General features: G+C 36.6%; 1 protein-coding gene across 15 annotated transcripts in view; it reads right to left on the reverse strand.

Annotated features, from left to right (window-relative positions):
* The window catches only part of GDAP2 (ganglioside induced differentiation associated protein 2), a 110,522-nt gene that overhangs the window by 69,442 nt on the left and 24,672 nt on the right, over positions 1-16,408 (reverse strand). For all 15 annotated transcript variants that reach the window (XR_009051223.1, XR_009051222.1, XR_009051225.1 and 12 more), the window contains 3 exons: positions 11,899-11,975; positions 5,871-6,030; positions 3,661-3,817 (listed from right to left, as the gene is read on the reverse strand). Coding sequence is in view for 10 of the 15 variants with exons in the window: in XM_057720661.1 (XP_057576644.1) it covers positions 3,661-3,817; positions 5,871-6,030; positions 11,899-11,975 (394 nt within the window). In the remaining 5 variants the exon portion in view is untranslated. The remainder of the gene's footprint in view (positions 1-3,660; positions 3,818-5,870; positions 6,031-11,898; positions 11,976-16,408) is intronic.

Below are 16,408 nucleotides of genomic sequence, written 5' to 3' on the forward strand. Positions count from 1 at the left end.
TACAGAGTAAATATCCAACGTTTGAACCGACTGGAAACTGTTAATCATGTGACTAACTTGAATCTCAAGATCATGGCCTTCTACCAATAAGAAGGACAATGCTTTACATGGTGTATTCATATTCCTTCCTAGAACCTACGCCTTTGCTGAGGATCCCTTTCCAGAAAGCATGGACCCAGCAAATGCAGATTCATTTTAATACTGGCTTGAACTAGTCATTATTAACTGAAAAAAATCTCCTCATTAAAAAGAGAGAGAGATACAGACAGGCAAGCATCCAGTCCAGACACAAACAAATGCCACTTTATCTGTATCACCGATGCAGAAATGAAAAAGGTGTGTGTGTGTGAGAGAGATAGAGACAGAGAGAGAGAGAGAGAGAGAGAGGAGAAGAGAGAGGAGAGGATAGGGTGACTGATTTGAGAAAGGTGGTAACAATGTAGTTCTTTGTATATGAATACAAAACATGTCTGGCCCTTTCCCAGCTTCTCTGAAGCTGGTCTGTGTAGGTGGCTGGAGATGGTAGTAGAGAAGGGAGATGAGCTGCAGTAGCCACCTTGAAGGCTTGTCCTCAATTAGCTGTAACTCTGGTCAAGTCACTCTTGGTGATCAACTTACCCTTCTGTAAATTAAAGGGATCAGACCAGATCAGGTACAAAAGCATCTAAGAAATCACCTAAGAAACCTCAGAAGGATGATTCCTGAGCCCTTCCCACAAAGGTTCTGATTCAGAAAGTTTGGTGTGGGGCCTATGTACTTTTAGCAACCACCTCTGGTGATTCTAATGCTTACAGACTGCACACTACATTTCAGAAAACTATATCAGATAGTTACCAAAACTCCTTTCAACTACAGAGTACTGCTGAGAGACCACAGACCAATGGTTTTCAAAGTGTGGTCCACAGTCCCAAGACTTCTTCAGGGCCTTTGCAAGGTAAAAACTATTTTCATAATAATACCGAAACATCATTTGTTTTACCACTGTGTTGACATTTGCACTGATGGTACACAAGGAACAGTTGGGTAAAACCACTGCTGCTTTAGCATGAATCCAGGTGGAAGCACCAGATTGTACTAGTAGTCATTTTGTTCTTAATTGCCAAAATATTCACAGGAAAAAAAAGCCAGTTTCATTTAAGAATGTCTTTGATGAGGAAGAAAATATTATTAATTTTATTACATCAACCCTTGGGAATACATCTTTTTAATATTAATGTGTCACAAAATGGGAAGAACACACAAAGCATGAGGCTGTCCTGAAGAAAAGAACTAAGTGTTTGACTTGCAAGCTGAACTAGTTTTTTCATGGAACACTGTTTTTCTTCAACTAATGACTGGCAGACAAACTGTGGTTATTCAACATGAGGATTTGGCAGATGTTTTCTCAAAAATGAATAAAGTGATCCTGTCATTTCAAGAAAAACAACCAACAGTATTTGTTACCAGTGGTAAAACTTGAGATTTAAAAAAAATATATACACACACACACACACACACACACACATATGTAATGTTGGAAAATTTGTATCCATCACCAGAAGCTAATAGTTTCTAATACTTAAGGACTTCTCTGATGAGATCAGCAGTGATACTAACAAATACACTTTTTTTATATTAACAAATATAATTTTTTGATATTGTGTAATGTAATGTGTCAATATTTGGAGCAACTGAATAATTCAGTGAGTCAATATTCTCCAAAAGACCAGTGCATCATGTTATAAATTCATGCTATAAATTCCTATTATAAAATCTACTCAAAGTGCAGGATAAAACAACACATTTTAATATAACAATACAAAAATTCATAAATATGGTTTGAGATTCCATATGACAATTAAACATTATAAAGCTACCATTTGTTGAGTTATGGTATATATCAAAGAAAATCCCCAACAATTTGAAAAGGCTATTGAAATGCTCCTCGTTTTCCTATTACGTATCTGAGTGAGGTCAAATTTTCTTCACATACTTCACCCAAAACAACATATTTCAACAGTCTGAAGGCTGATATAAGAATCCAGCTGTCTTCTATTAAGTCAAACATTAAAATATCTGCAAAAATGTAAAACACTGCATTTCTCACTAAGTTAAAAAAGTTATTTTTTCATAAAAATGTAATGGGTTATTTTTTTAATTGAATTAACAATTTATCATATGATAAATATTAGTGGGTATAAGCCTGTAAAAACAAAAGCTCTTTGGGGTCTTCAATAATTTTTAAGAATGCAAAGGGGACCTGGGACCAAAAACCACTGCCCTAGTCCAATATGCGGTACCCAAATCCAGTAGTGCATGAATCATGATATGAAAAAGTTTTAAAAAATATATATAGGCCAAAGTCCCAGTCATGTGAGGGAGAGTCCAGTCACTGTATTTAGAGAAAAATGTTTGCCAGATGATTCATACATATGGCCAAGTTCAGAAACCACTGAAACTATCATTTGATTGTGCTTGCCTTTGGAAGAGCTGTTCACTGGTGCCCCCTAGTGGCTAATTTGCTTTTGTTTATGAAAATAAAAGGAGAATAAAGTGAAGATCAGGAATTCAGGAAAAACAAAATTCTAATTCTACAAGGGACTCCAGAGGTCATCTAGTCCAACTCCCATTTTATACATGGAGACTAACAATAACCACACACCATTACGGTACAGTGTGAAAAGTGCTAGGCTATGCTTTGGTTAAGTACAGGGTGTGTAAACAAACAAAAAAGGCATACGGAGGAGGCATCAATTCCAGATTTCTATCCCATCTATTTCAACTTATCTCCAGGGAGATAAGTTTCTAGAGGCAATCACGTCTGAGATGAAACCTGGAGAATGAGCCAGGAATTGAAGTACAAGAGTAATCCAGTCAAAAGGGATGGCAAGTACCAAAGCTCAAAGGTAAAATGGACCATAGTTTGCTCAGTATTAAAGAGCATAGCAGTGACCTACTTTAACAGCTTGCTAAGTACCAGGTATTGTGCTCAGCTCATTATATTATCTTATTTAATAGTCATGACAACCCTATGAGATGCTATCACCTCAACCAACCCTACAAGATGATGAATATTAACCAATTATGGTTTATGATTTTTCCTTTCCTTTAACATTTTTTGAAAAGCAGCTAGCTTTCCAAGGACTGTCTGTTAATCCTTGGACAAGCTTACCCAGAAGTACAAAAGCTGCTTTTCTTTATGTTTCAAAAAGGATTTATTCAGAATTGCTTTAGAAAACACCTAAAAAATGGAATGGATTTATAAGTTCCCTGGGATAAATCAGGGGGAAATAAAGCTCTTTTAACATTAATACAACCATAGATTATGCTTTAATTATAAATATAGTAATGTTAAGTAAAGACTTTGTAACTCAGCTTTCCCCTTTCCCTATTTTCTGCTTTTAGAATATAATCTCACCTAGAGGCACTAAAATTGCAGTAGAGAGACTAGGAGCTCTGAAATCAGAGATGCATCTGAACACTGACTTCATCACATATAAACTGTGACAACTGATAAACTAACTTTGAATTTCTACAACTACAAAGTGGGGACACATCTTCCTTACTGGATTGTTATGAAGAATAAATGAGACCACGTTATATGGAGATCATTTAGCAGAAGTAGGTCCTTTCTTTTTTCTCATGTCCTTATGTCTGTCAGTCCAAAGGGGGTTGCCTTACTTTCTTTGATGCTGCTTCTGCAGGGCTGCCTCTGATAACTGTCCTTGAAGGATCAGTCTTCTCTGCTTATCAATATCACCTTCCATTCGAGCAAAAGCATGAGAGCCGATGAAAGAGAGATCAACTCCCAAGCCTTCTTCCTCCTCTTCTTGGTTGTCTGTAACGAAAATACTATCAACAGAGATGGCAAAACTTGATGTAAATGCTATAAACAGACTGTGAATGCAGCAACAGAGATGACTGTGTGGAAACTCAAAAAACTGGGGTTAAGGTTATTTTTTGAGAATGAAACTAAAATCAGATTCAGGCATTTGAAGACCTGAGATAATGAAAGAAACAACCTGTCCATGAAGGATGGAAGTTTTAGGAACACATGAAATCAAACAAGGGGACCTGGGTGTAACCATAGGAAGAGAAGAGCAGAATGTAATAACAAAAAGACAGAAGCAATTATACTGTCTGTGGGTTTAAAGATGAGCTGTAGCACAGCATTTAACGAAAGAGAAATAGAAAGCAAAAATGCTTGGGGTCATTTATCTAGAATTGTTTAAGAAGGGAGCACTTGACTGGCTGGCACACAATCTTCAGTCCTTTAGTCAGGTGACCCCTGAAGGAAGATGGATGGGTCAGAATTTGAGGGTATGAGCCACACCCACTACGATACGTTTTGACCAGCATTCTGATTTTCTACGTGGGTCATGCCTACATAACCATCCTGGTACATAAGAGTTACAGTCTTCACTACAAATTAACGTCACCTTTCTGATTTATCCATATGATCATTTTACGTTTCGCTAGCAGCCAAGGCCTTGGGAATGGATCATTTCTTAGTGTGCTCCCCACTGCCTCACTAGCTCTGCTTTAAAAAAAAACTTTTTTTTTTTAAAGAAAGAAAGAAAAACAAACAAAATCCTTGGACCATGGTGGGGCGTCCCAAGGCAGTGCCACCACCCACAGCTGTTCAGCTGGGACTTCCTCACATCTATACCACCGCTCCTCAAACTGCAACAAGCAAGAGCTTAGAAGAGTCTGCCTTTAGTAAAAAAAAAAAAAAAAAAAAACCCATAAATGAATCTTCTTTCAATCTTTCAAGTAAAGCTGATTTTACATCTATTTTAACGGATTCAATATTCTAACTGAAAATATTTATGATCACTAGAGCCTGTGAGGTAACAGTATTTTCTGAGATATGGATGCAAATCCAGCAGTCTTTGAGGATGGTGGATAGGAGGGAACCCTTTGGATAATGACTGCCCAGCACTGCCATCTCAACTGGTTTTGCTTTTCATTACCCCTAGTCATACAAAATGCATGTTATGCATTTAAGAAAAATTATACTCTATTGCAGTCACAACTATGAGGATTTCCAAATGATGCTGGGCACATTTCAAGGCTGTACTCTATTGGAGGCTCCCTAAAAGTACACGAGTACCCTTTCAGCAAAGCTTGGTTCACAGACATTTTCTGATGCTAAACCATTTATAATTACCTCCATTTAATTTAAATCTGTGTATTGGTGATGAAAAAGAGATGAGTAGCTTTCTATAGATTTTAACTCAATGCTCACTTAAAAGTGTTCACAGTAGGAATCTCATAGTAATTCTTAAACTGCTGAACCCTGAGATCAAGTTCCAGCAATGATGCTTGTGAGGCATGTCTCCAATAACAACTTTAAACATGTATTCAAGATCAGTACAAGCTGTTATACAGAACAGTTTCACAGGGGCTCCCACCCTACTCCGCTCTACTATCACCTCAGTCTACAGGGGTATGTAACCTAAAGAAACAAAACAAATGGTTATAGCATTCTTGTTTTAGTATTTCATGTTAGGTATGGCTTTCAGAGGACATAGTTGAAGCTGTTGAAAATTTCAGATGATAATATACTTGCCTGCTTCCTCAACAGTGTCCTGCATGAAACTATAAACTTCATGAGGATAAAAACATTGTTACATCCACCTCTGAATCTCTACTGCCTACAACAGATTTGACATTATATATACATATACACGCATATAAATTTACATATATATAATTTTTTTTTAATTTAAAGAGTAAATCTTAACGAGAATAAGACTCTAAAAACACCTAAGTTGGTGTCACACTAACAACCTCCCAAAGGTCAGGCTGAACTTCCTACTTCTTCGGTGGTTGACGTTTATCAGAACCTTTGCTTCCTTAAGAGGGAAGTTAAGAAAAGGAGAACTCACCCTCCGGGGCACCAGGTTTTTCACTTATTCTTATCTGCCGTTCAGGTACCACAGGCTCCCCTTCGGCATTTCCAATATCTGCAGGTATGTATGGCAAGGAGTGACTCTCCTCCTTTAATGACCTTGGGAAGTACAGAGGTAGCAGCTTTTGGTAAGTAGCCTGTGTAAGAAAAGCCAAACATTCTGTGAAAAATAACGCAGTACTGAAGCAGACATCAGCAGTGCTTAGTGCTGTTCCATACACTGTGAAGCCAGCCTCCATCACAAAGAAAGGCCATACCACTTCTACACTCAGGCTGCATGCTGCTTGGGACTTTCAATCAGTTAAACATCAGGATTCGTTAGTCACTCAAGTCAAGCGTGATTCCCATCCTGGCAGTTCCAGGTCACTGAACCTGGAATGAAAAGTCCTGCAACTCCTGTCCCCAACCCCTCCATCCCCCCACTAATGATATTTGCCTTTCAAGATTCAGCTCAGATGCTACTTCCTTAATCCTCATCCATCAGGGTCCATTTGACCCAGGTTTAGTCTTTTAGATTGTTTTTTTAAACAGTTCTAACTCTTTGTGAAGGATTACTATTTCATGACTTTTATTTTCTTAGCGGTTTCCCAAAGAATAAAGATATATCTTACTTAAAAAAAAAAAACAGAATAAAACATTCTATCTTATAATTTCCATATGGCTTGGTCCATTGGACTCAATACTAAATTCATGATACATTACAGATACTTAGTGCTCTTATTTTTCCTATATCTTGAAGCATTTTGCTTTTTCATCATCTTAGAATTCTTTTATCATTATTCATCAATTATTCCCAACTATACCAAAAAAGACTTAAATAGAATAATAAGAAACCAAAAGAACGATGCAATGGCCTAGAAGAACACTGAAATCATTCAAATCATTATCCATCAGTTTTCTTATTGTGTCACCTGCAATATTGCATCATCTTTCATGTATATAAGTATACATAAATGAGGTATATAAGAAGACTGTAAGAAGATGTAAGAAGATGTAAGATATAAGAAGATGTAAGTCAACTGCACTTCAGTTAAAAAAAAAAAAGACTGGAGACATCATCTTTGTAGCCTTTTAAAAAAAGTTATAATTCACATACCATACAATTCACATTTTAAAGTATACGATTCACTGATTTTTAGTATATTCATGAAGTTGTGGAATCATTACCACTATCTGATTCCAGAACATTTCATCATTTCAAAAAGAAAATCTAATCTCATTAACTAGGTTATTCTCCATCCCTCCCTCACCCAGCCCCTAGCAACCACTAACCTGTCTGTATGGACTTGCCTATTCTAGACATTTCATTAAAATGGAATACAGTATATGGTCTTTCTTCACTTAGCAAAATGTTTCTAAGGTTCACCCATGCTGCAGGATATATCAGTACTTCATTCCTTTTTATAGGTTAATAATATTCCATCACATGTGTATACCATATTTTGTTTATCCATCTATCAGTCAGACATTTAGATTGTTTCTACTTTTTGGCTATTATGAATAATGCTGATATGAATATTTGTGTACAAGTTTTTGTGTGGACGTATGTTTTCAATTCTATTCTCACATACTTAAGAGTGGAATCTGTTTAACTTTTTGAGGAACTGCCAGGCTGTTTTCCAAAGCAACGGCACAATTTTACATTCTCACTAGCTATGTATGAGGGTTCCAATTTCTCCACATCCTAACTCTTATTATTATGTGTCTTTGCAATTATATCCACACTAGTGAGCGTGAAGTGGTAACTCACTGTGATTTTGATTTATATTTCCTTAATGGTTAATGTTACAGAGCATCTTTCCATGTGCTTATATCTTTTCTGAAAAAAGGTCTATTCAAAACTTTTGCCCATTTTTTAAGATTTTATTTTTTCATAGCAATTTAAGGCTCACAACAAATCTGGGAAGAAGCTACAGAGATTTCTCATGTCCCCACAGCCCTCACACATGCACAGCCTCCCTCACTATCACCAACCCCCACCAGAGTGGTACGTTTGTTGTAACTGATGAATCTACACAGGCGTGTCTAATCACCCATAGTTTATATTAGGGTTCACTCTTGGTGTTGCACATTCTACAGGTTTGCACAAACGTAACTGACTTGTATTCATCATTATAGCACCACACAGAGTATTTTCACTGCCCTAACAATCCTCTGTGCTAGATTCATCTCTCCCCCATCCCCTGGCAACCACTGACCTCTTCACTGTTGGAATCATACAGCATGCAGCCTTTTCAGATTGGCTTCTTTCACTTAGTAATATGCACTTACGGTCCCTTCATATCTTTTTATGGCTTGATAGTTCCCTTGCTCTTAGTGTTGAATAATATTCCATTATCTGGATGTATCACAGTTTATTTACCCATTCACCTACCGACATATTGGTGCTTCCAAGTTCTGGCAAATATTAATAAAGCTGCTATAAACATCCTTTGTAGTTTTTTGTGAGGACATAAATTGTCAACTCCTTTGGGTAAATACCAACTTTTGTCCATTTTAAAATTGGGTTATTTGTCTTTTCACTGTTGAATTATAAGAGTGACCAATTTACCTATTTTTATTTTGGCTGCTTGTGTCTTTGACATCATATCTAAGAAACCACTGCCTAAGCCAAGGCCGTGAAGATTTATACCTATGTTTTCTTCTAACAGTTTTATAGTTTTAGCTCTTACACTTAGTCCCTAGATCCATTTTGAGCTAATTTCCTTTATATGGGTGAAGCAGGGGTTCAACTTCATTCTTTTGAATGTGGATATCCAGTTGCTCCAATACCATTTGTTGATAAGACTATTTATTCTTTCTTCATTGGACTGTCTTGGCAGACTTCTAAAAATTCTATTACATTGATCTATATGTTTATTCTTATGTGAGTACAACACAGTCTTGCTTACTGTACTTGGAGTAAGTTTCTAAGTAGGTTAAGTGTGAATCCTCCAACTCTGTTCCCTTTTTCCAAGGTTGTTTTGACAATCTTGGGTCCCTTGCATATCCATGTGAAATCTAGGATCAACTCGTCAATTTCTACAAAAATGTCAGTTGGGATTTTCATAGGGATTTTGCTGAATCTGTAGAACAATTTGGGGAATACTGCCATATTAACAACATTGTTCTCCAGTCCATAAACAGGATATCTTTCTATTTATTTAGGTCTTTTTAATTTTCTTTCAAATATATTTTGCAGTTTTCAATGTACAAGACAAACACTTTTTTTGTTAAGTTTAGTCTTAGACATCTGATTCTTCTTAATGCTACTGTAAATACAACTGTTTTCTTAATTTCATTTTTGGATTATTCTTTGCTAGTGTGTAGAAACACTATTTTTTATGTTGATCTTATGTCCTGTAACCCTGCTGAACTCTCTTAGTTCTAATAGCTTTTTTGTGGACTTCTTAGGATTTTTTTATATACAAAAACATAGCCAACATTCCTGGGATAAGTCCCACTAATCCTTTTACACATTGCTGGATTCAGTTTGCTAATATTTTAAGAATTTTTTCATCTCTATTCTTATGTGTAGTCTGTAATCTGTTTTTAACTTTCATTGGAAAGATTTGAGAATTCAGACTTTTTCATTTTCAGCCCAAAATAGCAAAGAGAAGACAAGTGAACAAAGATGACATTTCAGAATTATTAAAAGGAATCAAAGATGAATGTAAAGACACAGCAGCACTTTATAAGTGATGAGGTTAAGACTGATCATATGAAGCGAATCTCAGACACTGAGTCTCCAGATGACAATATCCTAGATTCATCTTCTCAAATTCAAGAACCTATGACTCAACAACATATTTCTAAGGGCAAAGGAGAAAAATGGCATTCTCATTCAGTTAGTCACTATAAGAAGAACTTGACCATACAGGATTTTGTGATAAGAACATTTTACTAAAAAGATGTGACAGTATTCTTTCATCTTTTACAATGTTTGTGCAACAAAATTTACTTGATATTTTTAAAAGGTTGGTTATCTTTCAATTCTTATTGAAATCTGTTATAAAATTGTTTTTCATTATCCCTTTATTATTCAATAAATTATTCATAAATGACTTTAAAAGTCCATTGCATCTAGATGATAAATGTTAATGACTACTTTCTTCAGGTACACTACAGGTGAATAATTTTTCTCCGTTCCCTTGGGTCTGGCTTAGGTGCCCCGAAAGACTGCCAGCACTGTGACATACACTCCCAGCACGGCACCTGCCACACTTCAAGGTGGTCTTTGTCTGGCTATCTAACTGTTAGCCTGCAAACTCCCAGAGAACAGGATATCTTATCTTGGTATCTTAACTCCTATCTTATTCTATGACATGGCCAAATTTCTAGCCCAGACTTCACTCCTCAGCTTTAGACTGACAAGCACAATGGCTTACTGATCATCAGTTGAATCTACTGATCCCCTAGGATTCAACATGTTCAGAACAGAACTTAACCAGTCATCCAAGCCAGAAGCCTAGGAGTTATCCTTAACTTCCCTTTCTCTATTCCCCTACATATGTGTGACCTCCAACTCCATCTGAATTTGTTTACTAAATATTTTTTTTTAATTTTAAACACCACCAGTGCCCTTGTTCAGGCTGATCATTTCTCACTTGGAGTATAACCACCGCCTATTATCTCTTCTTGTCACTTGTCTTTCTCCTTCAAAATCCTCCTCTACACAGCTAATAAAGAAGTTAGGTCACATCATTAATCTGCTTGGAGCTATTCTATGTTCTCCACTGTATAAGTGATAAAGTCCAAGTTCCACAGTATGAGATACCAGGCCTTGAGCGACCTGGCCCCTGCCTAACTTTCATTTTTGCCACTCCTAGCCTCACATTTTATGCCATACACTATACCCTTTCTGCAATTTCTTACTAATATGCTTGCGTTTATGCTTGTATGACTACTGTCATTTGCCCTTTCTTTGGAAAACCTTAGATATCTTTTACAATGATTTCAGCTTACATGTCATCCCCTATGGGAAGCATTTCCTAACCCCATGCCAGGCTGGAATTGTGTGCTCCTGTCCTTCTCATGCCTCCATTAAAATGCCCTTACCACAATTATCATAACTTATCTGACTTGTCTGTCCCCACCAACAGACAACGGGTTCCTTCAGGACAATGACCATGACTTGTTCACTGGTGTATTCCCAGAACCCGGTACAGTAAACCTGACATTTGCTGGACACTCAATAACAGGTCACTGACAGAATGAATGAATAGGTAAATCAGGTGAAACAAGAAGAGACAGCAAACATGGTAAATGTGTCTTACTTTAGCAAATTCAAAATGGTTTACATCTCATATATGTACATATGCGTAGTCTGAATGGATATTTCACATGTATTAATTCATTTATCACAAAACTCCTGTGATATAAGTACTGTTAGTATTCACATTTTAACAAAGCACAGAGAAGTTAAGTAACTTGCCCAAATACACAAAACTCAGAAATAGTACAAGCTGAATGGGACAGAGCACACTAAAGCTAAATAAAGCTTAATAAGATTTAAAAAAGAACTAATGTCCTAAAATGGCTCTAATTTAAATTGAAACATACTAAACCTAGCCACATACAACAAAACATAAACCTCGCAACTTACTCCAACTATCCATTAGGCTAGGCTGTCACCTGTTTCCAGGTCATGAGACACCAGGGCTTTTCCGGCATTGGTGGTTTTTCATTTCTGCAGCCCAGGCACCCAGTGCTGAGGTCATAAGGTGATGACTTGAGATGTCTTGAGAGCTAACATAGTGAATAAATCCGAACAACTCCATCTTGTAAGATTTCACTACATGATATCAGTTTACCAGTGGAAAATATGAGCAAAACGCTCCTTCTTGACTTGTTTTTAAGTCTCCAGTATCGTCTTTTTCAACAAATGATGGTAAGCCCCACTGCCAAATATATGCACAGATAATTAGGATCTGCCTGCTGGCAATTCAGTTAACAGATAATGAAGAGACAAAGGTAAACACAAGTAAAACAAAGATATAAACAATGCAAGATAATTAGCAAAATACCTCTTCAAGTTCAGAGACAGCAAACACTACTTTTTCAATAGTCTCTCCGTGAATTTCGAGAAATCTCCTTACAGTGCCTAAGGAAAAGAATACAAAGAGTATTCAATACATGAGAAATTACTTATGTGTGAAGAAAAATCAAACCCTTCCAAGTTTTATTTTTGTAACTGATCACTCCTCATATCATTCAGGTCTGTGCTCAATGACACCTTATCAGTAAAGCCTCCCCAGGTCACCCCATTTAAAAACTCTTCCCTGACTTGCTTTCCTCCAGAGCAACTATGCTAGACATTTTGTGGAGTTTTCTCTTTATTGTATATCCTCCCCTCCACCCCCCAAATTCATTAGAATGACAGCTCCACAATAGCAAGAGCTTTATTTTATTTACTGCTTTATTGCCAGTAAATAGTGCCTGGCCATAGAAGATGCTGACTCCAGACAATTCTCTGTTATCCAGTATATCCTTTCTATTCTCTGGGGCCTCCGCTCTGACCAGGATGGTCTAACACAAGTGTCTTTCTACTTTTAAGTTATAGTATTAGATGTCCTGCTCAGCCCTTTACCCCTTTCAATATCCCATCAAACCAAAACTGAATTATTTTTTCTTCATTTCTATCTTATCCTTATTCTTCTTCTATCAACTTCCTAATCATGAGACCTAGTGGCCTTTTCTCAGTCCTTAACTTATCAATGATCTCTCTCTAGACACCCACATCCCACCTTTTAAAAACATCGTCCTCTCCAGGTTCTGTCCTCCATATTTTTTATTTTCTTGATACATATATTCACTTGATGGTTAGATAATACTCCAAATGCTGATGGCTCCCAAATTTTTATATTGTTTTCTTAACAGAAGACCTGAAATTTCCTACTGCCTACTGACCATAATTGCCCAGAGAAGCAAGATCTCCAACTCGACATACCCAAACCTGATTCCAGCAGGTCCGAACCTGACTTCCATCTCTCCCATACCTGTGCCTTTACCTGTACTCCTTACTTCAGTTCCTAGCTACATCGCATCGAAGCGGTCAGTTAAACAGACCACTCCCCTAAGCTAGAATTCTGAATTTTTTTGACACTTCCTTCACTTCTCCCTTCATCCTGCATTTTCAGTGGATTATCATGTTCTTTAAATTACATTGCTAATATTTCTAACAGCCATTCATTTTCTCTTCCAGCTGCTCTCAATGCTTACAAAAACACTGGCAATTAAGGTCTCAGCTGTTCTCTCGTTTCTTTTCTCCAAGTCTACATATTCACCATTGCCCGAGTTATCTTATGTTAGCCTCCTTACTAAACATTTTGATTGCTCTGCATTGCTAATAGGTTAAGATCCAAAGTCCCCACAGCATGGTTCTCCACACCCTGACAACTAACCACTCCTCCACCCCTGCCCATTAGTCCTATTTCCAACTATCCTTCCCACATATCTTATGCTTTAGCCATTGGCTTCACTGCTGTACTCACAATATGCCACTTACTTTGATGCTACCCTACCTCTGTTTCGTATGGTTACCTTTGCCTAGAATATCCTTCATCCATCATGACTCTCTCTTGGTGAACTCCTACTCATTTTTCACGACCCAGCCAAAAGCCATATCCTTTGTACAGAACTCCATCCTTCCTTGTGTTCCTCCTATAACCTTTTGAACAGCCCTCCATTTGTGAACTTCTCATAGCATTTTACAGCTAGACTATGAGCTTTCTGAAGGCCAAGTAAACTTAACATTAGTATTACTAGGTCCTAGCACACCTTAGGAATATGGCAAGCAATCATTCAAAAGTAACTAGTAACTGGATGAACATTATATGGCTCTGGTTACTGACCTATTGCCTGCCTTCTTCACTACTGTATCTCCAGAACCTAATAGAGGAGATCCATTTGTTGAAGAACTGAACAAATCTTCCTAATTCTCTCTCTGTCAGGTGACAATTTTTTTCATTTCTCCCTCTATTCTGCCTTAAGAATTTTTTTCCTCCAAAAATATACAATTTAATAGGCTGAAATCCAAAGAAAGGAAAGAGCTTTTATACACAGAGTTTTATAATTTGCAACCCACCACTTCTCTCAAAGTTCTTTTGAGCCTAAATACCATCATCCTTCAATCTCACCAATGTTTAGGATGCAGCTAAGATAGCTCAGCACTAGCAATGCATTCAAAAACCACAAAGTTTAACCTGATAGGCATTTATGGCACGCCTACTTTGTGCCCATATCCTTACTATTCTGCTTTAATAATTTTTTAAAAAATGAAATTAAAAAAAAAAAAAGATTTCCTTCTCTATTTACTTTGACACCAAGTTTTAATGTTTACACAAAATAGTCTCCCAGCGTATAACTGTGGCATTCTCTTTGGAAGACAAAATTTGATGTCAACTAGTAACCCAAGCTAAATTCACTCAGCAGCAGAGTTCACTCAGGAAAGTAATTTTGCAAAAAGGAGAGAGAGAGAGAAAAAAAAAGAGTGATATCATGGCTATAAGGTTTCAGTATTGTGTACTAGTCTCTGTAACTGACCAGGATGCCATGTGCCTAACATTTAGTAAAAACTCTTTAACTGGTGAGAATGACATGTGGGACATCAAAATTTCCAACCTGGAAACACAATAAGAACAACACCGTTGCCTTTTTTCTTACAACTGTATCCTCTTCTACACAGCACAGGGTCTAGCACATAGTAGTCACTCAGTTCTGCTGAATGAATAAATAACCAAATTTATCTAAATGCAGATGTTTCTTTAGATTTCCTCTGGAGAAGAACTGAACCGCATGTGAACTAAGAAAAAAAAAAAAAGATAAATCGCCTTGGTACATTTATCAAGAAGATATTACTTAGATTTTGAATGAAATAAATTTCCCTAATAGTTTAGTAAGTATGAAAGCTGTTGGAACTAAGGATTTAGAGTTACATCCTTAGATTTGTTTTTGGCCCATATATGCTACAAAAGCCTAAAAGCCATTTATTTCCCAGATGCTCATAAAGTGTGTGAGCAAAGTGCACAATTGTGTGTGTGTGTATATTTTTAATGCATTTTTTAAAGAACTTTTATTGAGATACAGTTAACATACAATAAACTGCATATATTTATAGTGTACTATTAGTGCATTTTTAATCTAAGTTTAGCTATTAGATTTAAAGTGTAATAAGTCAAGTAGGTCTTATAAAATACAAGTTAACCTGCTTATCTTAAAGTTCTACATTCCTTTGTGCTAATTAAATTTCTAGAAATTGCTTCATCAAAGTCCCTTCTACCTACTTATGATATTTATCTGCTGTTACTACAATTACTGCTCAAAGCTGACTCCTCTATGGTATGGTATAAAGTGATTTATCTGAGGGCCACAGAGCTAGAGTTAGACTGGCAGAACTGGGACCAAAAAACAGTTTTCTTGACTCCCTTTTCAGAGGCTTTTCTACAAAATGGTGGTGCCTCTTTAAATTCTAATCCATATGATTACTTTAAAAAAAAAAAGAGACAAAAAAAACCTACCTCAAGTTACAAGATATGGGGCTAACCAAAACCAGAGAAAGTTGAGAACTGCCAAAACCCTCGCCAGGAAAAATTATATAAAGGTAGGAACTTTGCTTTGATAAGGGACCATTCAGAATACATGCAGGCTAGCTATAACACAGTAGTTTCCCACCTAAGCAGTCCTAATTCAAGCATAATATTATCTAGTATCACACACAGGTTACTAGACTTGGGAGTCAGAAGGCCTGGATATATGTTCCAAGTCTGCATAACCCTAAGAACATGATAAATTTCTAAGCCTCTTTATCTGTAAAACAGATACTAGACTACCTAAAACACAGGGTTGTTGAAGAAATGAAATGGAATTTCTTTATCCCTTTTTAAAATACACATTTCTTTAGCAAGGACCATATGTAAAGCATTCCTAACACATGGTACCATTGGAAATACAGAGGTGAAAAGATCTCTGCTCTTCAAGAAGCTTGATGTAAATATCATGTATATAAACTGTAACTATAAAATATATAAATTTACTATAAAACCCTTGAGTAATAAGAATTTCAGTTTTTAAAATAGCTAATTATTAAATAAGACTATTTAAGATTGGGCATGCCCTCACCCTAAATTCTAGACATATAGCTTAGAAATGTAATAACAGTAATAATAATAATCATAATAATTTTATACATTCAAATATTTTTGTAATTTTTTGGTGAATGTAAGACTTTCAGCTCCTCATCTTCAAATTCTAGAGACAGAAAGGGGTCTTAAAGATGATACAGTATAGTTTCTCTCCCAAATGAGATGGTCATTTAGCCTGTGTATGAATATTGCTGATGATAAGAAGTTCACTGAAAATACCTTTCTATTACAGATAGTCCTATCTCAAATGGGATCAAATCTTCTTCCTTGTCACTTGGTCTTAGACCTGTCTTCTATCGTTGGAGATCTCATCTACAACCTTTACAAGGACCTGTGAACTTCCTGAAATAGCATGTAAATTCCCCACGTATGTGCACTCCTCTGGGAAAAAGGT

Source organism: Hippopotamus amphibius, chromosome 1, assembly GCF_030028045.1.
Source record: "Hippopotamus amphibius kiboko isolate mHipAmp2 chromosome 1, mHipAmp2.hap2, whole genome shotgun sequence".
NCBI lineage: Eukaryota > Metazoa > Chordata > Mammalia > Artiodactyla > Hippopotamidae > Hippopotamus > Hippopotamus amphibius.